Source organism: Bombina bombina, chromosome 3 (genome assembly GCF_027579735.1).
Source record: "Bombina bombina isolate aBomBom1 chromosome 3, aBomBom1.pri, whole genome shotgun sequence".
NCBI classification, from domain to species: domain Eukaryota; kingdom Metazoa; phylum Chordata; class Amphibia; order Anura; family Bombinatoridae; genus Bombina; species Bombina bombina.
In genome coordinates, this window is record NC_069501.1 from 396166165 (window position 1) to 396192445 (window position 26281).

At 42.0% G+C, this 26281-nt stretch overlaps 1 protein-coding gene across 1 annotated transcript in view; it reads left to right on the forward strand.

Annotated features, from left to right (window-relative positions):
• The window catches only part of CSDE1 (cold shock domain containing E1), a 501007-nt gene that overhangs the window by 265731 nt on the left and 208995 nt on the right, over positions 1-26281 (forward strand). The window contains exon 11 of the mRNA XM_053705299.1: positions 10346-10558. Within this exon, the coding sequence (XP_053561274.1) occupies positions 10346-10558 (213 nt within the window). The remainder of the gene's footprint in view (positions 1-10345; positions 10559-26281) is intronic.

Here is a 26281-nt window from a genome sequence, read left to right on the forward strand (position 1 = left end):
TGAATTCTAACAACATTAGTAGAGAAATTGTGGTTCCTTCATTGTGTCCTAATCCTAAGAATTCTAAGGAAAGATTGTTACATTCTTTGGATGTAGTTAGAGCTTTGAAATATTATGTTGAAGCTACTAAAGATTTCCGAAAGATTTCTAGTCTATTTATTTGTTATCTTTTCCGGTTCCAGGAAAGGTCAGAAGGCCTCGGCCATTTCTTTGGCGTCTTGGTTAAAGTCTTTGATTCATCATGCTTATGTCGAGTCGGGTAAAACTCCGCCTCAAAGGATTACAGCTCATTCTACTAGGTCAGTTTCTACTTCCTGGGCGTTTAGGAATGAAGCTTCGTTTGATCAGATTTGCAAAGCAGCAACTTGGTCTTCTTTGCATACTTTTACTAAATTCTACCATTTTGATGTGTTTTCTTCTTCTGAAGCAGTTTTTGGTAGAAAAGTACTTCAGGCAGCTGTTTGTTTGATTCTTCTGCTTATAATTTCAGTTTTTTTCATTATAAGATTAAAACTTTATTTTGGGGTGTGGATTATTTTTCAGCGGAATTGTCTGTCTTTATTTTATCCCTCCCTCTCTAGTGACTCTTGCGTGGAAGTTCCACATCTTGGGTATTTATTATCCCATATGTCACTAGCTCATGGACTCTTGCTAATTACATGAAAGAAAACATAATTTATGTAAGAACTTACCTGATAAATTCATTTCTTTCATATTAGCAAGAGTCCATGAGGCCCACCCTTTTTTGTGGTGGTTATGATTTTTTTGTATTAAGCACAATTATTCCAATTCCTTATTTTTTATGCTTTCGCTCTTTTTTCTTATCACCCCACTTCTTGGCTATTCGTTAAACTGATTTGTGGGTGTGGTGAGGGGTGTATTTATAGGCATTTTGAGGTTTGGGAAACTTTGCCCCTCCTGGTAGGAATGTAGCTCATGGACTCTTGCTAATATGAAAGAAATGAATTTATCAGGTAAGTTCTTACACAAATTATGTTTTTCTCCAAGAAGGATTGGAGAAGAGATTGTCAGCTAGTTCCTTAAAGGGACAGATTTCTGCTCTGTCTATTCTTTTGCACAAACTTCTGGCTGAGGTTCAAGACGTTCAGGCGTTTTGTCAGGCTTTAGTTAGAATCAAGTCTGTGTTTAAACCTGTTGCTCCGCCATGGAGTTTAAATTTAGTTCTTAAAGTTCTTCAAGGGGTTCCGTTTGAACCTCTGCATTCCATAGATATCAAGCTTTTATCTTGGAAAGTTCTGTTCTTGGTAGCTATCTCTTCGGCTCGAAGAGTGCAACAGTTATCTGCCTTGCAGTGTGATTCCCCTCATCTGATCTTCCATGCAGATAAGGTAGTTTTGCGTACCAAACCTGGGTTTCTTCCTATGGTGGTATCCAATAAGAATATCAATCAAGAGATTGTTGTTCCATCACTGTGTCCTAATCCTTCAAAGAAGGAACGTCTATTACACAATCTTGACGTGGTTCGTGCTTTAAAGTTTTATTTACAAGCTACTAAAGATTTTCGTCAAACATCTGCATTGTTTGTTGTCTACTCTGGACAGAGGAAAGGCCAAAAGGCTTCAGCAACTTCTCTTTCTTTTTGGTTAAGAAGTATAATCCGCTTAGCTTATGAGACTGCTGGCCAGCAGCCTCCTGTAAGAATTACAGCTCATTCCACTTGAGCGGTGGCTTCCACATGGGCCTTTAAAAATGAGGCTTCTCTGTAAGGCGGCGACTTGGTCTTCGCTTCATACTTTTTCTAAATTCTACAAACTTGATACTTTTGCTTCTTCGGAGGCTTTTTTTGGGAGAAAGGTCTTACAGGCAGTGGTGCCTTCCGTTTAAGCGCCTGCCTTGTCCCCCCCTTCATCCGTGTCCTATAGCTTTGGTATTAGTATCCCACAAGTAATGGATGAATCCGTGGACTGGATACACCTTACAAGAGAATACAAAATTTATGCTTACCTGATAAATTTATTTCTCTTGTGGTGTATCCAGTCCACGGCCCGCCCTGTCATTTTAAGGCAGGTGTTTTTTAATTTTTAAACTACAGTCACCACTGCACCCTTTAGTTTCTCCTTTCTCTTGCTTGTCTTCGGTCGAATGACTGGGAGGTGGCAGTTAGGGGAGGAGCTATATAGACAGCTCTGCTGTGGGTGATCCTCTTGCAGCTTCCTGTTGGGAAGGAGAATATCCCACAAGTAATGGATGAATCCGTGGACTGGATACACCGCACGAGAAATAAATGTATCAGGTAAGCATAAATTTTGTTTCTCTTGCAAGGTGTATCCAGTCCACGGATTCATACTTTACTTGTGGGATATTCTCATTCCCTACAGGAAGTAGCAAAGAGAGCACACAGCAAAGCTGTCCATATAGCTCCCCCTCTAGCTCCACCCCCCAGTCATTCTCTTTGCTGGCTCTAAGCACTAGGGTCTCTCTCTGGAGTGTAAAGTGAATGTGGTGTTAGAATTGTAGTTTTATTATCTTCAATCAAAAGTTAATTATTTTAAATGGTACCGGTTCGTACTATTTACTCTCTAGCAGAAAAGTGATGAAGATTTCTGCTGAGAGGAAAATGATTTTAGCATGTTGTAACTAAAATCCACTGCTGTTCCCACACAGGACTGAGGAGTACCAAAAAATTTCAGTTGGGGGGAACGGTTTGCAGGGTAATCTGGTCTAGAAATAAATGACTGAACATACCTCATTGCAGACTGAGATAATGCTAGAAGACTGACAAGATCCCCATGAGGGGAGGGTAAGCTATGTTCACAGACTTGGTAAGGAATTGAATGCTTACATAATAGGGCTAATATACTGGTTGACACTTATTCAGGGCAATCGTTTGTTTGGCTAAGGAAAAATCGTTTTGCAAGACACTTTGAAAGCCCTTTTGGGGTTTTTTCTGGGGTTATTACCACATGGCTGTTTTTTAGTCACTTAGGAGTGATTTACTAGGCCTCACAGCTCTGGAGTAGAGTGGGAGGGGCCTAATTGCCTCAGATGCGCAGTTAGAATTGCAGAGAAGTTCATGCTGTTTCACATGGAGGGTCCTGCTGATGTTTGAGGGCCTAAAAGAAGCTATATTCCCCCAAATCTGATCCCTAAGGGAAGGTAGGGCCACAGCAAGGCTGTGGCAAGGTGCTGTAGTGATTTAACCAGGTGTTGGCTTTAGGCTGCTCCGGTTTGGGCATTAAGGGGTTAATCGTTTTGAAACTTGGGGTTCAATCTTATTAAGGCTTTAACTACATACTGTGAAAATTTCAGAAATATTGCTGCATTTTTCACCATTTTTTAAAATTGTGTGCTTTTTATCTCTTAAAGGCACAGTAACGTTTTTTTCAAATTGGGTTTTTTATTTGATTAAAGTGATTCCAAGCCTGTTTGTTTACTCTACTAGTCTGTTAAACATGTCTGACACTAAGGAAAATCCTTGTTAAATGTGTTTAGAAGCCATGGTGGAACCCCCTCTCAGAATGTGTCCCACTTGTACTGATATGTCTATACACTTTAAAGGTCATATTGTTGCACTTAAGAATGTGGCCCAAGATGATTCTCAGACTGAAGGTAACGAGGGTAGCCCGTCTGCCTCTCCCCAAGTGTCACAACCAGTTACGCCCGCGCAAGCGACGCCTAGTACCTCTAGTGCGTCTAACCCTTTTACATTACAAGACAGCGGCAGTCATGGATAATTCTCTTACAGCCTTCTTATCTAAACTGCCCGTGTTACATGCAAAGCGTGACGGCTCCGTTTTAATAACAGATTATGAGCATTCTGACGCTTTGGTAGCCGTATCCGATATACCCTCACAACGCTCTGAAGTGGGAGCGAGGGATTTGATGTCTGAGGGAGAAGTCTCTGATTCAGGAAGGGTTCCTCCCCAGACAGATTCAGATACATTGGTTTTTAAATTTAAACTAGATCACCTCCGTGTTTTACTTAGGGAGGTATTAGCTACTCTGGATGACTGTGACCCTTTGGTGATCCCAGAGATATTGTGTAACATGGACAAGTACCTAGAGGTCCCTGTTTACACGGATGCGTTTCCGGTTCCTAAGAGGATTGCGGATATCGTTACTAGGGAGTGGGATAGGCCAGGTGTCCCTTTTGTCCCCCCTCCTGTTTTTAAGAAAATGTTCCCCATATCTGACCCCATGCGGGACTCGTGGCAGACGGTCCCTAAGGTGGAGGGGGCTGTTTCTACACTAGCTAAACGCACAACAATACCAATTGAAGACAGTTGTGCTTTTAAAGACCATATGGATAAAAAATTAGAGGGTTTACTTAAGAATTTTTTTGTTCAACAAGGTTTTCTTCTCCAACCTATTGCCTGCATTATTCCTGTAACTACTGCAGCTGCTTTCTGGTTTGAGGCGCTGGAAGACTCGCTCCAGACGGAGACCTCATATGAGGAAATGGATAGAATTAAGGCTCTAAAGCTAGCTTATTCTTTTATCGCTGACGCCGCTTTCCAAATAGCTAAGTTAGCGGCGAAAAATTCAGGTTTCGCCATCTTGGCTGGCAGGGCCCTATGGCTAAAGTCCTAGTGTCGTCTAAATCCAAGCTTTTGAACATTCCTTTCAAAGGGAAGACCCTATTTGGGCCTGAATTGAAAGAAATTATTTCAGATATCACCGGGGGAAAAGGCCATGCTCTCCCTCAGGACAAAGCCTTTAAAACAAAGAACAAAGCTAATTTTCGTTCCTTTCGCAATTTCAGGAACGGCCCCACTTCATCCTCTCCGGCTGCAAAGCAAGAGGGTAACTTCACAGCCCAAGGCAAACTGGAAACCTTACCAGGACTGGAATAAGGGTAAACAGGCCAAAAAGCCTGCAGCTGCCACCAAGACAGCATGAAGGGGTAGCTCCCGATACGGGACCGGATCTAGTAGGGGGCAGACTCTCTCTCTTCGCTCAGGCCTGGGCAAGAGATGTACACGATCCTTGGGCATTAGAGATTGTAGCCCAGGGAAACCTTCTAGAATTCAAGGACTATCCTCCAAGGGGAAGGTTCCACATTTCTCGTCTGTCTACAGATCAGACAAAGAAAGAGGCGTTTTTACGCTGTGTAGAAGATCTACATACAATGGGAGTGATCCACCCAGTTCCAATTGCAGAAGAAGGACTGGGGTTTTACTCAAACCTTTTTTGTGGTTCCCAAAAAAAGAAGGAACTTTCAGACCAATCCTGGATCTCAAAATTCTAAACAAATTCCTCAGAGTCCCATCATTAGAGATGGAGACCATTCGGACAATCTTACCAATGATCCAGGAGGGTCAATGTATGACTACCATGGATCTAAAGGATGCGTATCTGCACATTCCTATCCACAAAGATCATCACCAGTTTCTCAGGTTCACCTTTCTGGACAAGCATTTTCAGTTTGTGGCTCTTCCTTTCGGGTTGGCCACTGCTCCCAGAATTTTCACAAAGGTGCTAGGGTCCCTCCTGGCGGTTCTTAGACCGCGGGGCATAGCAGTGGCGCCTTACCTAGACATCTTAATTCAGGCGTCAACTTTCCAAAGAACCAAGTCTCACACAGAGATTGTATTGGCCTTTCTGAGGTCTCACGGGTGGAAGGTGAACATCAAAAAGAGTTCTCTCTCCCCCCTCACAAGAGTTCCATTCCTAGGAACCTCGATAGACTCGGTAGAAATGAAAATATTTGACGGAGGTCAGAAAGCTAAAACTCTTAACTACTTGCCGAGCTCTTTATTCCATTCCTTGGCCATCTGTGGCTCAGTGCATGGAGACAATCGGACTAATGGTTGCGGCAATGGACATAGTCCCTTTTGCTCGGATACACCTCAGACCACTGCAACTATGCATGCTCAAACAGTGGAATGGGGATTATGCAGATTTGTCTCCTCAAATTCAGTTGGACCAGGATACAAGAGATTCTCTTCTCTGGTGGTTGTCTCAGGATCACCTGTCTCAAGGAATATGTTCCGCAGGCCAGAGTGGATCATCGTAACGACCGACGCCAGTCTGTTAGGCTGGGGTGCGGTCTGGGACTCCCTGAAAGCTCAGGGCTTATGGTCTCGGGAAGAAACTCTTCTCCCGATAAACATTCTGGAACTGAGGGCGATATTCAACGCTCTTCAGGCATGGCCTCAACTAGCGGCGGCCAAATTCATCAGATTTCAGTCGGACAACATCACGACTGTAGCTTACGTTAATCATCAGGGGGGAACAAAGAGTTCCCTAGCGATGGCGGAAGTAACCAAAATAATCAGGTGGGCGGAGGATCACTCCTGCCATCTCTCAGCAATTCACATCCCAGGAGTAGACAACTGGGAGGCGGATTTTCTAAGTCGTCAGACTTTTCACCCGGGGGAGTGGGAACTCCACCCGGAGCTATTTGCCCAGCTGACTCAGCTATGGGGCACCCCAGAGTTGGATCTGATGGCGTCCCGTCAGAACACCAAACTTCCTCTCTACGGGTCCAGGTCCCGGGATCCCAAGGCGGTATTGATAGATGCTCTAGCAGCGCCTTGGTCCTTCAATCTGGCTTATGTTTATCCACCGTTTCCTCTCCTCCTGCGTCTGGTTGCCAGAATCAAGCAGGAGAAGGCTTCAGTGATTCTGATAGCGCCTGTGTGGCCACGCAGGACTTGGTATGCAGACCTAGTGGACATGTCATCTGTCCCACCATTGACACTGCCAATGAGGCAGGATCTTCTAATACAGGGTCCGTTCAAGCATCCAAATTTAGTTTCTCTACGTCTGACTGCTTGGAGATTGAACGCTTAATTCTATCAAAGCGTGGGTTCTCTGAGTCAGTTATAGATACTCTGATTCAGGCTAGAAAGCCTGTCACCAGGAAAATCTACCATAAGATATGGCTGAAATATCTTTGTTGGTGTGAATCCAAGGGTTACTCATGGAGTAAGATTAGGATTCCCTGGATATTGTCCTTTCTCCAAGAAGGACTGGAGAAAGGATTGTCAGCTAGTTCCTTAAAAGGACAAATATCTGCTTTGCCTATCCTGTTACACAAGCGTCTGGCAGAGGTACCAGACGTTCAAGCGTTTGCTCAGGCTTTAGTCAGAATCAAGCCTGTCTATAAACCTGTCGCTCCGCCATGGAGTTTGAATCTAGTTCTTTCAGTTCTTCAAGGGGTTCCGTTTGAACCTTTACATTCCATAGACATTAAGTTGTTATCTTGGAAAGTTTTGTTTTTGGTAGCTATCTCTTCTGCTCGAAGAGTTTCAGAATGATCTGCCTTACAGTGTGATTCACCTTACCTGGTGTTCCACGCAGATAAGGTAGTTTTGTGTACCAAGCCTGGTTTTCTTCCTAAAGTTGTTTCTAACAAGAATATTAACCAGGAAATAGTTGTTCCTTCTCTGTGTCCTAATCCATCTTCGAAGAAGGAACGTCTATTACACAATCTTGATGTAGTTTGTGCTTTTAAAGTTCTATTTACAAGCAACTAAGTATTTCAGACAAACATCTTCCTTGTTTGTTATCTATTCTGGTAAGAGGAGTGGTCAGAAAGCGACTGATACCTCTTTCATTTTGGCTGAAAAGCATCATCCGTTTGGCCTATGAGACTACTGACCAGCAGCCTCCTGAAAGAATTACTGCTCATTCTACCAGAGCAGTGGCTTCCACATGGGCTTTCAAAAATGAGGCTTCTGTTGAACAGATTTGTAAGGCAGCGACTTGGTCTTCACTACATACTTTTGCCAAATTTTACAAATTCAATACTTTTGCTTCTTCGGAGGCTATTTTTGTGAGAGGTTTTGCAAGCAGTGGTGCCTTCCGTTTAAGGTACCTGTCTTGTTCCCTCCCTTCATCCGTGTCCTAAAGCTTTGGTATTGGTATCCCACAAGTAAAGGATGAATCCGTGGACTGGATACACCTTGCAAGAGAAAACAGAATTTATGCTTACCTGATAAATTACTTTCTCTTGCGGTGTATCCAGTCCACGGCCCGCCCTGGCATTTAAGTCAGGTAAAAAATTTTTTGTTTAAACTACAGTCTCCACTGCACCCTATGGTTTCTCCTTTTTCTTCCTAACCTTTGGTCGAATGACTGGGGGGAGGAGCTAGAGGGGGAGCTATATGGACAGCTTTGCTGTGTGCTCTCTTTGCTACTTCCTGTAGGGAATGAGAATATCCCACAAGTAAAGGATGAATCCGTGGACTGGATACACCGCAAGAGAAAGTAATTTATCAGGTAAGCATAAATTCTGTTTTTTCCTGGCACAGAGTTAAGGTTGCCATGATCTTCTCTCTTCTCCAGGGTGAGCTGGAGAAGGGCCTTTCTGCTAGTTCCCTGAGGGGACAGATTTCGGCCCTATTGGGTTTTATTGCAGAGAAAAAAAGAGACTGGCTGAGCTACCAGACGTGTGCAGTCCTTTGTTAAAGGGACAGTCTATGCCAAAATAAACTTTCATTATTCACATAGAGCATGTCAATTTTCCAATTTACTTTTATCACCAATTTTGCTTTGTTCTCTTGGTATTCTTAGTTGAAAGCATAACCTAGGAGGTTCATATGCTTATTTCTTAGACCTTGAAGGTCATCTCTTTTTAGAATGCATTTTAACAGTTTTTCACCACTAGAGGGTGTTCACGTATTTCATATAGATAACACTGTGCTCGTGCACATGAAGTTATCTGGGAGCAGGCACTGATTGGCTAAACTGCAAGTCGGTCAAAAGAACTGAAATAAAGGGGCAGTTTGCAGAGGCTTAGATACAAGATAATTACAGAGGTTAAAAGTATATTAATATAACTGTGTTGGTTATGCAAAACTGGGGAATGGATAATAAAGGGATTATCTATCTTTTAAAACAATAAAAATTCTGGTGTAGACTGTCCCTTTAAGGCTCTGATTAGGATTAGACCTGTGTTTAGATCTGGGGCTCCTCCTTGGAGCCTAAATCTTGTTCTTTGGGTTTTCCAACAGGTTCCGTTTGAGCCTCTGCATTCCGTTGGCATTAAATTATCTTGGAAGGTTCTCTTTTTATTGGCTATTGCCTCTGCATGCAGAGTTTCTGAGATCTCTGCTTTGCAATGTGAGCCCCTTTATCTGATTTTTCATTCAGATAAGGCAGTTTTACGTACTAAATTAGGTTTTCTTCCTAAGGTTGTGTCAGATCGCAACATCAATCAGGAGATTGTGGTTCCTTCCTTGTGTCCTAAACCTTCATTGAAGGAACGCTTCACAATTTGGATATGGTTCGTGTCTTTAAGGTCTATCTTCAGGCTACTAAGGAGTTTAGACAATCTTCCTCTGTTTGTTGTCTATTCGGGGAAGCGTAAGGGGCAGAAGGCTACTTTCACTTCCCTATCTTTTTGGTTAAGGAGTGTCATCCGCTTAGCTTACGAGACAGCTAGACATCGTCCTCTTGAGAGGATAATGGCTCATTCCACTAGAGCAGTGGCTTCCTCTTGGGCCTTTAAGAACGAGGCCTCTATGGATCAGATTTGTAAGGCAGCTAGCTACCTGGTCCTCCTTACATACTTTTTTCAAAATTTTACATTTTTGATGTTTTTGTTTTGGCTTAAGCAGCTTTCGTGAGAAAAGTTTTGCAGGCTGTGGTGTCCTGAGAATAGGGTCTGCCTCTTCCTTTTTGTTCCCTCCCGTTATTCATTCAGTGTCCTCTGGAGCTTAGGTATAGTTTTTTCCCCAACAGTAATGAATGAAGCTGTGGACTTTCTCTATCTTAGGAAGGGAAACATAATTTATGCTTACCAGATAAATTCCTTTCCTTCCTGGCAGGTAGAGTCCACGACCCCGCCCGTAATTTAATTTTTTTAATGGGCGGCTCCCTTTTTATATTTTTTCTTCTGGCACCTTTTATACTCTGATGTTTGTCCTACTTTTCCTTGTTGCCTCTGCAGAATGACTGGGGGATAGGGGAAGTGGGAGGGATATTTAAGCCTTTGGCTGGGGTGTGTCTGCCTCCTCCTGGTGGCCAGGTGTTGTACTTCCTAACAGTAAGGAATGAAGTTGTGGACTCTCCCTGCCAGGAAGAAAAGGAATTGATCTGGTAAGCATAAATTATGTTTTCTTTCTCTTGGCCGTGTGTATGACTAATGAACCAAGGGAAAGTGGGAGGAATTAAGCTCTGTTGTGTGGGCTGTTTTGCCTCCTCATGTAGGACTGGGCTTTAATCCCATGTGTGATGGCTTTTGAACTCTCACCATCATAAAAGATGATTTTATCAAGTAAGCATACATTTTGTTTTCTTCAGCTGCTTTCAATGTAAATCATTAATGTTTTTACTTATTAGTATATTTTATTTGTTTAGCATTTTGTCTTTTGGGAAAACATTTTTCCTACATTTTTAACAGTCTTATTTTGTAAATTATTTTTACATCTTCTAGAATGATCCTTTACCTGGACGTATTAAAGTAGACTTTGTGATACCTAAAGAGCTCCCATTTGGGGACAAAGACACAAAGTCAAAGGTGACCCTTTTGGAAGGGGATAGAGTAAGATTCAACATCTCCACTGACCGCCGTGACAAATTAGAACGTGCAACAAATATAGAAGTTCTCCCCGATACCTTTCAGTACACCGATGAGTCAAGAGAAATGGTTAGTATCCCTACATACTATAGCTTTTTTTTTTTTTCTCCATGTTTTCTCTGGCATTTTATATGGGGAAAATGTACTTTCAGTGGGCATATAGTTCGCATATATGAAGTCATTTTAATCATTGAGCAAGCATTTTTACACTTCCGGAGTAACATAGGTAAGTTGTCAGGAAGTCCGTAAATATTATCATGGCCCATTTTAGAAGCATTCACCAATGAAGACTGACCCTTTGAGTAGAGGCTAGGTAGAAAACCCAAAGCATGTGTTAGAAATAAATATAAATCAAAAATATTGTAACTGGTTTAGCTTTCATTTTCATTTTAAAATGTTGAGGTTATGATTCTGTTGAACTCAGCTTCATTTTCCATAATATTTAATTTTGTTTGGAAAAAATACTTTGTAGCATGTATCATCTGACCTTACAACATACTACATTGTTTAATAGGAGCTCAGTTAGATTTTTCACTGATATGCCACAGAAAGTAAGCTAAACCATACACAATGAAAGGCATGTTTAGGCCTTTCAATGTGTATTTCCTGGCCTGCTTTTAAAACTGCAGTACAGCAGTTTGAATTATATATGAATATATAAGCAGTGAAAGCATTGCAAGGTTTTTCTTTTTTTTAAAAGCTTTAGCTGTAAAATGTGTAATAGATGTATATTGCAAAATGTACCTACATATCATGCTTTATTTAAAGGACCATTAAACACAGCAGATTTGCATAATCAACAAATGCAAGATAACAAGACAATACAAAAGCATTTACTCTGACTTTCAAAAGAGTAGTAGATTCTTTTCTAACACATTTTAAAGTTATGTATATTTCCACTCCCCCTGTACCATGTGATAATAATCAGCCAATCACAAATGCATATACGTATAGTCTGAGTTCTTGCACATGCTCAGTAGGAGCTGGTGACTCAAAAAAAGTGTAAATATAAGACTGCACATTTTTTTTAATGGAAGTAAATTGGAAAGTTGTTTAAAATTACATGCTGTATCTGAATCATGAAAATTTACTAAAACCTGAGTGTCCCTTTAAAAAGGAAACTGTTTTTGCCTACACTGTCCCTTTAAAGGGCTATGATACCCAAATGTTTTTTAACACTTGAAAGTGATGCAGCATGGCTGTAATAAGATGACTAGAAAATATCACCTGAACATCTCTCTGTAAAAAAGAAAGATATTTTACCCCAAAATGTTCTAAGTATTCACACCACATTTGTAAAGGACTTGAAGCAGCAAATCCGTATGCCTGTCCCTTGCTCACAAGTATTTTAAAATAATTTTCAAAAATAAGCAAAATTAATTACATTGCTAAGCTGCCTGGAGCAGCTAACTCCACCCCTCGTATCAGTGTTTAGATACATGCATTGTATTTCAACTGAGTTCACAGCTTCTAGGCATGCTCCAGCAGATAATCCCTATTCACTTTTGCATTTTACCAAAAGAACAATAAACATAGATACAGCCATAAAAGGAATTGTGTGTGGGGAGTTAGAGCTTTACAATTCAGAAACTAAAAACAAAGGGTTAATGGTGAGGCACTGCAGTATAAATTTGCAGGTAAAGTACTTAAAGTACATATTATATTATTTTGTCTCTATCCCAACTTGTTTTATGTCGAGATAATTTGGGTTTAGTGTCCCTTTAAGTGTCACTCACCTACCCATAATCCCATTTATTCTCTTTGCCTCTGTCAATGGAGGAGGTGAAGTTTGGTGTCTGAAGAAATGAATTCCTTTTTCGGTTACTTTTCCCTGCAAGCAAGGATTTGGGTTTAGCGGAGTCCATGTAAATCTCTTCAGTAGAGTAGTGGTGGCTTTTAAGCAGTTAGGATGTTGGGAGGTAGCCCTTTGTTTCCTAACACATTGCTGCCCATGGTACAGAAAGCCAGAGTTGGTTACTCTGTTCTTTCTTTTTCTACACGTCTCTGTAAGGAGTATGTGTCCTTTCACGCCTTGTGAGCTGTCTTCCTGCCGGACAGCTAGACTGCAAGTTAGTGCTTTTGTCTTTTAGGTCTTGGAGACTTGCCCTTCAGAAGAATGTCATATGCTGTAGATGGGGACATTTTAAAAATACTTTATACAGGATTTTCTTTGGCAGTGGGCAGGCACATTATGTATGTTGAGACTAGAGGTTAAAGGGACACTAAACCCAAAATGTTTCTTTCATGATTCGGGTAGAGAATAAAATTTTATAAAACATTCCAATTTACTTCTATTATATATCTTACTTCATTCTTTAGAACTCATTTGTTGAAGAAATAGCAATGCAAATGTGTTAGCCAATCGCACAAGGCATCTATGACCAGCACCCAATCAGCAGCTATATCTAGATGTGCTTTTCAGCAAAGAATATCAAGAGAATGAAGCAAATGAGATAATAGAAGTAAATCACGAAAGAAAAAATGTGGGTTTTATGTCCCTTAAATCTTCCGTTTATTGGGACGTTTTTCCTCCTTGGGCTAATTTTTTGAAATACTTTATTAGTATGTGTGTGACTTATGTTTTATACAGGGATTTATGTATAAACTAAAAATTTGGCAGTTGGTTTTCTTTGCTTGCTTAGCTAGAACAGGCTAACTGACAAACTGAGTTTGAAACCAGCTGCAGCTACTTGCATAATATGTTGTAGGCAGAGGGAAACGCACACTTTTTACTTGCTGCGTAGTTTCCTCTCTCTGCTGGTCATGTGACGTCTTTCTGCTGTCAGAATATTCACGTAGCGGCGTCATTGATTTTCTGTGTCGATCTGCTGTACGTTCGTTTTAGAGACTTTTGGCAGCCAAATTGTGGTATTGAAAATTCTTTAAGTAACAGTGTATTTAAAAAATTTCTACAGTTTGGGAAATTTTTTATTTAGTATTATGGTCATGGACCAAGACTCTGTCTCTTTTGACAAATGCTTTTTATGCATAGAGGCACAAATTGTTTTGCCTATGCAGTTCTGTGCTGTATGCTTGGCTAGAACACCTTAAAGATAAATTGCCATCTGAGCCCTATGTCTCTCAGGATGATGCTGTTCAGGCAATGCCACAGCTTGCTCCTCAAACGTCCCAAGCCTCTATGGCGTCACATACATACATACAGTGCTCTGCAGTTCCTCTCAGCCTCCTGGAGGAGTTTATTTGCCTGCAGATTTTACTGCACAGGTATCTTCTGCGGTACCTACGGCATTATCTGCTTTTCCTATGCTGGGAAAACGCAAGAGGAAAATTAGACATTCAGATAGTAAGGTTTCTGTTCCACCTACTGCTATGCAGGTTGCCCACCCTCATAAGTCTGATGAGGAGGATATACCGGTAGCTTCTGAGGGTGAAATCTCCGATTCGGACAGTATTATTCCTTCCTCTGATACTAAAGAAGTAAGCTTCAGATTTAAAGGGACAGTAAACGCCAGAATTTATTGTTTTAAAAGATAATCCCTTTTTTTTTTTTCCCATTCCCCAGTTTTGCATAACCAACAGTTATAATACACTTTTTACCTCTGTGATTATCTTGTATCTAAGCCTCTGCAAACTGCCCTCTTATTTCAGTTCTTTTGACAGACCTGCATTTTTAGCCAATCAGTGCTGACTCCTAGGAGCTTCACGTGCCTGAGCTCAGTGTTATCTATATGAAACACATGAACTAATGCCCTCTAGTGGTTAAAAACTGTCAAAATTCATTCAGATTAGAGGGGGGCCTTAAAGGTTGGAAAGTCGTTTAAAATTACATGCCCTTTTTAAATGAGGTTTTTTTTTTTTTTTTACTTGACTGTCCCTTTAAGCTTGAACACCTTCGTGTACTGTTAAAGGAGGTATTGGCTACTTTGGACAACTCCGATACTTCTGTCATCATCCCTAAGAAGTCTAGTAAACTTAATACTACGATGTTCCTTCCTCTGGAAGTTTTTCCTGTCCCAGATTGTGTGACTGAGATTATTTCACAGGAATGGGGGAAGCCAGGGATTTCTTTCTCCCTGTCTCCCATATTTAAAAAGATGTTTCCTGTTGCTGACTCCATTAAAGATTTTTGGCGCACGGTGCCTAAAGTAGAAGGGGCTATTTCTACTCTGGCTAAGAGAACTACGATCCCGATAGAGGATAGCTGCTCCTTAATGGATCCCTTGGACAAAAAAAGCTGGAAGCTTATTTGAAGATGTATTTTAATCAAGGTCTTCGATGGCAACCTGCATTTTGTATTGCCACAGTAGCAAGTGCGGCATCTTATTGGTGCGACGCCTTGTCTGGATCAATTTTTATAGAGACTCCATTGGAAGAGATACAAGATAGGATTAAGGCTCTCAATCTAGCCAATTCCTTTATTTCTGATGCTAACATGCAAGTTATTAGACTGGGAGCCAAGATGTCTGGCTTCACTGTTCTAGCCTGCAGGGCATTGTGGCTAAAATCTTGGTCAGCTGATTTTACCTCTAAGTCCAAGCTTCTGGCACTTCCATACAAGGGGAAGACATTGTTCGGACCTGGTCTGGCAGAAATAATTTCTGATATTACAGGTGTTAAAGGGTCTTTACTACTGCAAGACAAGAAGAACAGACTCAAAGGATGTCAAAGTAATTTTCGTTCCTTTCGTAACTTTAAAGGTCAAAAGTCTTCCTCTTCCAAGCAGGAACAGTCAAAATCTTATTGGAAGCCCAATCAGTCTTGGAATAAGAGAAAGCAATCAAAGAGACCCTCACAGGGGTGTGGATTTTTTTTTAAAAAACTACTTGTCCAAGGGACTAAAGCAGGCACCTAATCTACTTGCCCCTTGTGACAATCTACTTGTCCTGATTCGCAGAATTATCACTGGCTGTATCTTGCTTGGAAACAGAAAGGCCTGCAGCTCCCCATTGCAGTTTGAATAACCAGTTGGCAAGCATTAGTGATGCACTAATTAAAATGTTTTAATTAAAGGGCATTAGAATGTACTTAGGTCCTTTTTAAGATGTCACCATGTCAGTGATGTGCAGTGGTGTCAGTGGCTGGTGAGTATGTATGTGGATTTTTTTATTCCGTGTTTTTCTAACCCTTCTAAAAATTATGTTGAATAATCCCCTCTCAGTAGTAGTAAACTTAAAAGGCACAGTCTAGTCCAAATTAAATTTTCATGATTCAGACAGGTCATGTAACTTTGAAAAAAAAAAAAAAACTCTTCAATTTACGAAGTAGGCAAGGCATATCTGCTAATTTGTAAGCCATTGAAGGCCATCTCTTATCTGAATGCATTTGACAGTTTTTAATAGCTAGCAAGCGTTAGTTCATGTGTTCCATATAGATAACATTGTGCTCATGCCTGTGAAGTTACTTATGAGAGGGCACTTGGCTAAAATGCAAGTCTGTGCAAACTGCCCCCCTTATTTCAGTTCTTTTCAGTTCTTTTCAGAGGGGCGGCTTAGATACATGGTAATGACAGAGGGTGAAAGTATATTAATGTAACCTATCTTTTTAAACAATACAAATTCTTGCCACTCAGAAGTTTGAGGATTAATAGTGATTTATATTGCCCTGAGAAGGTTGAAGAATACTACTGATCTATATCTGTATTATTCCTTTATCTTCTTAGTGCAATATAAATCAGTACCATTCCTCAACCTTCTCAGCGCAATGCACGGAGGTTGAGGAATAATACGTTTATGTATTCTACAAAAATAGAAGCATTTAAATGCAGATACAGTGATGACTGCAATAGAAAACACTTTGGTTATCCATCTTTAAAGTGCTTGCTGATACTGCCCCATAGCATGTTAAGATTGTACTGAAGTTGCCAAGAATAAAATAAAAGGCATACAACTTCCCCAACAGCCAATGCAAGGAGTCTGATTTAAAACACCATTAAATACAGCATAATTGCAGTATTGCATAATAAACAAATCCATAATAAAAATACAATGCAAAAGCAATTAGTCAGCATGATTAGACTGGGTTAAAGCAAGAGATATTGATAAAGCAACAAAATGTATGCAATACACTTAATTGCATGACAGGTCTGCTTTTTTACAAAAGACATTTAAAGAGACAGTAAGCACCTTGTATATAAAATATCTCAACAAGCTGAGGCATTTCAGTAATACAATTTAAGTTTTTCGTTTCACAAACTTGAGATCTGAGGGTCCCTCAATGATGTAGGTTTTCAGGGGAGCATAAATAAGGTAAACTGTTCAATGAATAAAGTGGCAAAAATATGCAACACTTTCAAATACCGTTGCCATAAACTTTTCAGTCATCGATTGGAAGCCAAAATTGTATTAATATAAACAGATCTGCAAGTGGGAGTGATAAAAATGAAAAAAAAAGTGTGCCTCGGGTCATATTCCCATGCACTTATGCAGTCTATCAAGCCTTTGCAATAAAGCATTTCTTGACACAGGCTTATGTGCCAGCACTAGCACGATTAGGGGAAATCAAAATTTTTGCCCAACTTAACCACACCAAATGCTGCTGAGCTGTTGGGAGAGGAATGCAGATGCTCTGGCTTCACGGAAAGTGAAAGTAGTAAAGCCATTTCCAAAAGATTTCTCCCAACTTGCAGCTGGCTGGGGAGATTGTCAGCTTGCAGCGCCGACCACATCAGCAACATCGCGCTATCTGAGTGAAAAGCTGTGATATTTGCCTTGGGAGTCTCAAGGCAAAGATTACAGCTAGTCAGTCAGATAGCGCCGACCACATCAGCGTGCTATCTGACAATCTCCCCAGCCGGTGTTCTAAATTTTGTCTCGTTGCTCAGAGTGACACATCCTTGCTAGTGCAGTGTTGAGGAGACCTCACAACCTGGTCTATTACTTCAGGGGGAATGCCACTTCCTCAACCTCCCTCTGGCTATAATATAATTAGGCACTCTGATCCACCCCATTCACACTGATCAGTGCGGCGCGCTGTCTACAAGGCCTATAAACAGACGACAGTGCAGCATTTGTGGCCACATTAAATAATTATAAAAAGTTGTGGCTGCATGCGTAATGATTAATTTATGCCATTGCCAATAATCATTTTGCACTGCAGTTCGTTCTACCGCTGCCCTTAGTGCTCCCCATGGCCTGGACTGAGAGGTAATGGTTAATAAGTTTATTGAATATGCAGCATGCAACATAAAAATTGTATGTTGCATGCTGTATATTCAATAAACTTCAATGGATCTGGACTCCCTGGAATTGGATGGATGGAGTAAGTGCGTGGATGATGAATTGATGGATCAGCATGATAAATGCTCATCGTCATCCGCTCGTGTGTGACAGCTCAGTTGTTCCCACCGGTGTGGAGTCATCGGATTTTGTAACCACAATGTGCGCCTGCGGGTGCAAATTTCAACTGAATACCTGTAAGGATTTAAAATACTGAATAAACGTTGTCTAAATCCTAGATAGAATAGTAACACAGTTGGCAATTAGACCTGTCTCAACAAATATAGTTACACACGGCGGGGCCCACTACTTTAAAAAAAAAAAAAAAAAAAAAACTTTAGCCTTGCTGCGGTCTGCTTGCCTGCAGCAGGACTAAATAAGACACAACCACATGCCCTGCGCCCAGAACTGCGTGTCCCGGGCGTCGGGCGATAGGAATTGCACATCCCTGCCCTCAGCTGAGTCTAAGTCAACATAAAGGTTTGGCCCCCGGTCCAGGTTCGGATCAAGTGGGGGGCAGACTTTCCCTGTCTTGTCAAGCGTGGAGACGAGATGTCCCAGATGTTTGGGCTGTGGACATAGTATCTCAGGTTTACAAAATAGAATTCAAAACTTTCCCTCCTAGGGGCAGATTCCACCTCTCAAGATTATCTGCAGACCAGGTAAAAAAAAGGCATTCTTGAACTGCGTTGCGTTCAGGACCTTTCCTCCCTGGGTGTGATTGTTCCAGTAAGGGAACAGGGTCTAGGATTCTATTCAAATCTGTTTGTGGTTCACAAAAAAGAGGGAACTTTTCAACCCATTTTAGACCTAAAATGCCTAAACTTTTTCAGGGTACCGTCCTTCAAAATGGAAACCAATCGTTCCATTCTTCCTTTGGTCCAAGAGGGTCAGTTCATAACGACCATAGACCTGAAGGACGCGTATTTTCATGTTCCCATCCACAGGGATCATCACAAATTCCTGAGATTCGCCTTTCTAGACAAACACTTTCAGTTTGTGGCTCTCCAGTTTGGCCTTGCCACAGCTCCCAGAATTTTCTCAAAGGTTCTGGGGGCTCTTGGCAGTGATCAGGTCTCGGGGAATTACAGTGGCGCCATACTTGGATGACACATTGGTTCAGGCACCATCTGTTGAACAAGCAAACTCCGATACAGAGATCTTGTTTCTACGTTCCCACGGTTGGAAAGTGAATCTGAAAAAGAGTTCCCTTGTTCCAGCTACAAGAGTGGTTTTCTTAGGGACCATAATAGATGCCCTATCTATGAAAAATTTTCTGACAGAGGTCAGAAAATCCAAAATTCTCTCCTCTTGCGCCTCTCTTCAGTCTACTGTTGGGTCATCAGTGGCTCAATGTATGGAGGTAATTGATCTGATCGCTTCCATGGACATCATTCCCTTTGCTCGATTCCATTTGAGAGCTCTGCAATTCTGAATGCTCAGACAATGGAGCGGAGACCATTTGGATCTGTCTCAGAGGATAGATCTAGACCAGTCAACAAGAGACTCTCTCCCTTGGTGGCTTTCTCAGGACCATCTGTCTCAGGGCACATGCTTCTGGAGACCTTCCTGGGTGATTGTGACCACGGACGCCATTCTGCTAGGCTGGGGAGCCGTCTGGGACTCAAAGGCGCAGGACTTGAGTGATTTACAATGCTCTGATGACTTGGCCTCAATTGTCCTTAGCCCGGTTTATCAGGTTTCAGTCAGACATCACCACCTCAGTGGCTTACATCAACCACCAGGGAGGAACTGTGAGTTCCTTAGCCATGAAGAAGGTGGCACGGATTATTCAGTGGGCGGAAGCTCACAATTGTTGTCTGCCATCCACATTCCTGGAGTGGACAACTGGGAAGCGTATTTCCTGAGCATAAAGGTAAATTTAAAGTGTGCGCAAGAGGCACCAAACTAACTCCAACCCTAAAGTCCCTCACGTTAGGGGAAAAAAAGGATATGCAAAAGAGTGAAAAATAGAAGCTCTAAAAAAGCTAAAGGTGCTACAATGAAATCAAAGTGAGATATATAACTTGCTATGCAAATTCGATTTAATCAGACACTCAAAAGTGGTACAAATTCTGTAAAGTGTACATAAATGTAAAGACATTAAAAATCTGATGTCTCCGATATATTAAAACACAAATATATAAAACAAAGAACAAATGACTACTGTTGCCAATGTTATAGAGCTCAGATAAAGAGTCGACAATCAACAACTTGGATCCTTAAAAGCAAATAAGAAAGGATCAGTGCCAGGTAAGATTTTACCCGTGTTACCTTCAAGAGTACCGTCCGTTTGTATGGAACCACCTCCGTGAGGCGTAAGCGTGTCCCGTGACGTCACTAATCGGGAGGCGTCGTCTCTGAAGGGAAATCCTATTGGTCAGGATAACTTGACAGATGAACTATAGCGGCCGCTATGTTATAGAAAAGATGTAAATCCCCGCTATTAGTGCAGAACAGCACGCAGGGTTGTAGTATATCCAGATCTCTCTTTCAGACCTTGTAGTAGCCTACGGGCTTCGATATGCAATTTGGAACCAGCTTGGCTTCGGAACGTAACCTTTCACAATGCGGTCCTTGTGCCCTCTGTGGGTTAAATGAAATAGCTGAAAACCTGGTACTTCAACAAAATGTTAGTCCTTATAGACAATATAAAGTACAGGATAGCTGTGGCTTCTCATCAAAGCGTTTCTCCCTCTTACAGGGCTTTCTCAAGATGAATTAGCTCCAGTCACAGCTTCCTTTTAAACAGTCCAGATTCATACCTCCTTTCTTATTTGCTTTTAAGGATCCAAGTTGTTGATTGTTGACTCTTTATCTGATACAGGAACAAGCTCTATAACATTGGCAACAGTAGTCATTTGTTCTTTGTTTTATATATTTGTGTTTTAATATATCGGAGACGTCCGATTTTTAATGTCTTTACATTTATGTACTCCATCTTTACAGAATTTGTACCACTTTTGAGTGTCTGATTAAATCGAATTTGCATAGCAAGTTATATATCTCACTTTGAATTTCCTGAGCAGACAGACCTTTCATCCCGGGGAGGGGGCTCTCAATCCGTAGGTGTTCTCCAGGTTAACCCTCAAATGTGGGGTGCTGGAGTTGGATCTGATGACGTCTCGGCAGAACGCCAAGCTTTCAAGGTATGGTTCAGGGTCAAGAGATTCTTAGGCCTCTCTGATAGATGCTCTGGCGGTTCCTTGGGATTTTTTTGGTCTAGCATACCGTTTTCCTCCGTTTGCGCTCCTTCCACAAGTTATTGCTCGTATCAAACGAGAGAATATCAGTTATTCTAATAGCTCCTGCATGGTCTCGCAGGATCTGGTATGCAGACCTAGTGAAGATGTCTTCTCGGCCGCCTTGGAGGTTGCCTCTGAGGAAGGACGTTCTAACTCAGGGTCCATTCCTCCATCCATATCTCGTTTCTCTGAAGCTGACTGCTTGGAGATTGAACGCTTAGTTCTCTCTAAGCATGGATTTTCTGAGTCGGTCATTGAGACCATGATCCAGGCTCGCAAGCCTGTTACTTGAAAAATTTACCATAAGGTATTTACGTAAATACCTTATATTGGTGTGAATCTAAGGGCTACTCTTGGCGTATGGTCAGGATTCCTAGAGTTTTGTGTCTTCTCCAGGAAGGTCTATTTTGTTACTCAAGCGTCTGGCGGATATGCCAGATGTTCAATCTTTTTATCAGGCCCTGGTCAGAATCGGGCCTGTGTTTAATCCTGTTACTCCTCCTTGGAGCCTTTATCTTGTTCTTAAAGTTTGGCAGCAAGCTCCGTTTGAGCCAATGCATTCCATAGATATTAAGTTGCTATCTTGAAAGGTTTCCTTCCTAAGATAGGGGGAGAGTCCACGGCTTCATTCCTTACTTTTGGGAAATACAACACCTGGCCACCAGGGGGAGGCAAAGACACCCCAGCCAATGGCTTAAATATCCCTCCTACTTCCTCATTACCCCATTCATTCTTTGCCTTTCATCACGTTAAGAGGTGTCAGAAGTGTCAGATTTGGAGAGTCCTGAAAAAGGGTATCTGCCCTTCGATATGACTTGAGTTTTAAGTAGTCATGTCAACCTGTCACTGAGATGATTGATGAGTTAGAGTGTGGAGATGCAGGGAAAATTTTTCTGCAAAACCATCCTGACTACTGCTAACAGCTCCTAAGCAATCAGTTGCACAGCATGGATCCTGGAGGTAAGATTGTTTATATTTTTACACATAAAACACTATAACAGAGTCAGTGTTGCTCCTTTATACCTTGATATGATCCAGGGTTAATATCCTCTGAAGGGGGTCTATTGAACAGTTGGGGTTAATTAATCACAGTATTAATTTTTTACATGCTGCTTTGTGTGATTTTTTTTCCTGGGCTGATGGACTGTGTTTTTGGCTGGAACAAAACGGGTTTTAAGTTTCACTTTGTTTTTGAAAGTGTTGCACAGCTCCTATTACTTGCTGTACTTGTAATAACAGGATAGTACTGTCTTGCACTCCATGTGATCGGGGGTGGTCTATGTTCATTTCCTCAATTCCAGCTGAGACTTGAACCTGAGGAGAGCGTTTCCTCTTAACAGTCTGGGTTAGGAGGTGGTGAGTGCCCCAGCCATTGGGAGTATAAAGGTGCAGTTTTCTGTAATAAAAAACGTTTTTGTGTCCTCCTGTGGGTATAACCTGAGATATGGAGGACTCTGACATGTTGGGTATGATTTAGTACAGAAGGAGTAGCTTCTGTTTATATTGTGAAGATGCCGTGGTTTTCCAGCCCACTCAATTATGTTCCACATGCCTTAACACCGTTATAAAGTCTAAGAAGGGACACAAGTCTGCTAAGGTTCTTAGTCCCTCTGAGCTGTCTACTTCTCAGGACTCGGCGTCCCGTGAGATTACTACCTTTGCTACATTATCCACTCCACATGAAGTTCCCTGTAGCACATCTAATCCTCCATCCGGAGGGGGCCTTCTTTCTGTGGACTTTGCCGCGCAGTTACAATCGGCGGTGTCTGTGGCCCTCAGTGCATTACCTCGCTCTAACAAACACAAGAGAAAGGTTAAACATTGCTCTCCTGACCCGGAGTCGTCTAAATATTTATCGGTTTTAGCTATTATGTCCCAGTTATCCGATGAGTTAAACTTTATAGCTTCAGAGGGTGAACTTTCTGGTTCGGCGTCCTTGGGGTTTAAGTCTCCAGCTGCGGAGGATCTGTTCTTTAGATTTAAAATTGAGCACTTGTGTTTTTTTATTAAAGGAGGTTCTGTCTAAGTTAGTGGTTCCAGATGCCGTGCTGCCTGAAGAACCTGTGATAACTAAATTAGAGTTTACGAAGACAGGAATCTTAACTTTTCTTGTGCCGGTTAAGATGACGAACATTATTAAGAACGAATGGGAAATAATTGGTTCTTCCTTTTTCCCCTCGTCTACTTTTAAAAGGCTGGTCCCGGACTCTTAACTGGATTTGTGGGTCTCCATTCCTAAGGTGGATGGTGCTATATCTACGCTTGCTAGAGCCGATGGATAAGAAAATGGAAACCTTTCTGAGAAAGATGTTTCAACATAGAGGATTTTTGTTTCCGTGGTTGGCGGAGCGGCTACCTACTGGTGCAACTCTGTCAAAACTCATTGAGGTGGAATTTCCCCTCGAGGATATTCAAGACAGAATTAAAGCTCTGAGAATTGCTAATTCTTTTTATCTGTTATACGAACATGCAAATTATTTGCCTAAATGCAAAGGCCTCTGGCTTTGCGATCCTAGTCCGCCGGGCGCTCTGGTTGAAGTCTTTGGTCTGCGGATATTTCTAAGTCCAGACCCCTTTCTCTTCCCTTCAAGGTAAATATTTTATTTGGTCCAGGCCTGTACTCCATTATTTCTACGATTGCCAGAGGCAAGGGTGCCTTCCTACCACAAGATAAGAACAAGTCTAAGGGATGACAATTTTCGTTCCTTTTTGTTTCGCCAAATCCCAACGACAATGATCCTCCTCCAAGCCCAAGCAACCCAAGAGTACTTGGAAGCCGGCTCAGTCTTGGAATAAATCCAAACAGAATAAGAAGCCCGCCGAAAACAAATCGGCATGAAGGGGCGGCCCCCGATCTCGGATCGTATCGTGTAGGGGGCAGACTGTGTCTTTTTTTTTTTTTTTTATCCAGATACCTGGTTCAAGGACGTACAGGATCCATGGGTCTTGGAGGTGGTATCTCAGGGATACAAGAGAGGCTTTAAATCTCATCCGCCAAGGGGCATATTCCTTCTCTCGAATCTGTCTACCAGACCAGAAAAGGATGCCTTTCTAGGGAGTTGTTGTCCCAGTGCCTATTGAAGAAAAATGTTTGGAGTTTTATTCAAACCTTGTGGTCCCAAAGATGGAGGGAACATTCTGCCCAATTCTGGACATAAAAAAATTCTCAGTGTCCCTTCCTTCAAGATGGAGACGATAAGGTCCATCCTTCCTTTAATTCAGGAAAGCCAGTTTATCACCCCTATAGATCTGAAGGATGCTTATCTTCATGTACCAATCCACTTTCAGTTTCTGAGGTTTGCATTCCTGGACCAGCACTTTCAGTTCATTGCTCCAAGAATCTTTACGAAGGTTCTGGGGGCTCTTCTAGCCGTTGCCAGAACTCAGGGTATTGCAGTAGCCCCATACTTGGGACGATATTCCTTGTGCAAGCACACCATTCTTTCGTCTTGCGGAAAAATTCTGAGTCCCTCCTCAGTCTTCTTCGATCACATGGATGGAAGATAAACTTGGAAAAAAGTTCTTATCCCAAGTACCAGGGTGGAATTCCTGGGTTCTATAATAGACTCCATAGCCATGAGGATACTTCTAACAGACCAGAGACGTTGCAAGCTAACTTCGGCATGTCTTGCCCTTCAGCCCTCCTTGAGTCCCTCTGTGGCTCAGTGTATGGAGGGGATTGGTCTCATGGTGTTCTGCATGGACATGATTCCGTCTCAGAGCTTTACAACTGTGCATGCTGAGACAGTGGAACAGCAATCATTCTCTGTCTCTACAGATTGTATTAGACAGCCAGTCGAGAGAATCGCTCTTGGTGGCTCTGTCCAGATAATCTGTCCCGAGGGACGTGCTTCTTAAGACCATCCTGGGAGATTGTGATTATGGACACAAGCCTATCCAGGTGGGGAGCCGTTTTGGGGTGCCAGGAAGGCACAGGGGTTGTGGACTCAGGAGTCGTCCTCCCTAACGATCAATTTTGGAACTACGGTCAATCTTCAATGCCTTGAAGGCATGACCACTTCTGGGTTCGTCCCAGTTTATCAGATTCCTATAAGACAATATATCCTCGGTCGCTTAAATCAACCATCAGGGGGGAACGAGAAGCTCCTTGGCGATGAAGGAAGTATCTCAGATTCTAGAGTTGGCTGAGGCCCACAGCTGTTCGCTGTCAGCGATCCACATTCCGAGTGTGGACAACTGGTAGGGGGATTTTCTCAGCAGGGAATCATTTCATCCAGGGAAATGGTCTCTCCATCCCGAGGTGTTTGCAGAGATATGCAGCAAGTAGGGGACGCCGGAGATAGATCTCATGACGTCCCGTCTCAATACCAAGCTACCCAGGTACGGGTCGAGGGATCCCCAAGCGGATCTAAAGGATGCACTAGCAGTGCCCTGGAGGTTCAAACTCGCATATCTTTTTCCTCCATTACCGCTTCTTCCTCGAGTGGTGGCTCACATTAAGCAGGAGCGGATATTCGTAATCGTGATTGCTCCATCGTGGCCTGCGAAGGACGGGGTTTGCGGGTCTAGTGGGGGTGTCCTCATCTCCTCTGTGGAAGTTACCTTGTTGCAGATACCTGCTGATACAAGGTCCATTTGTTCATCAAAATCTAGATTCTCTGAGGCTGACTGCGTGGAGAATGAACAATTTAGTCTTAGCCAAAAGAGGTTTCTCTGAGAGTGTCATTAATAATCTTATTCAAGCTTGTAAACCAGTTACTCGGTATTATCTACCACAAGGTGTGGAGGACCTACTTATTCTGGTGTGAAGAGCGTGGTTTTTCCTGTCAGAGTTAAAGGGACAGTCAAGTCCAAAAAAAACTTTCATTTTTCAAATAGGGCATGTAATTTTAAACAACTTTCCAATTTACTTTTATCAACAATTTTGCTTTGTTCTCTTGGTATTCTAGTTGAAAGCAAACCTAGGGAGGCACATATGATTTCTAAGCCCTTGAAGGCCGCCTCTATTTTATTTACTTTTCACAGCAGGGGAGAGCAAGCTCATGTAGGTCATATAGATAGCATTGTGATCACGCCCGTGGCTAGTGGCAGACACTGCACTAATTGGCTAAAATGCAACTATATGCAAAATAACTAAAAGTCATGTGATTTGGGTTGGTCAGAAGATGCTTAGATACAAGTTAAGTCACAGAAGTAAAAAGTGTATTAATATAACAGTGTTGGTTTTGCAAAAAACTGGGGAATGGGTAATAAAGGGATTATCTATCTTTTTAAACAACAAAAATTCTGGTGTTGACTGTCCCTTTAAGGTTGCCAGGATCTTCTCTTTTCTCCAGGATAGGCTGGAGAAGGGCCTTTCTGCTAGTTCCCTGAGGGGATAGATTTCGGCCCTTTCGGTTTTATTGCACAAG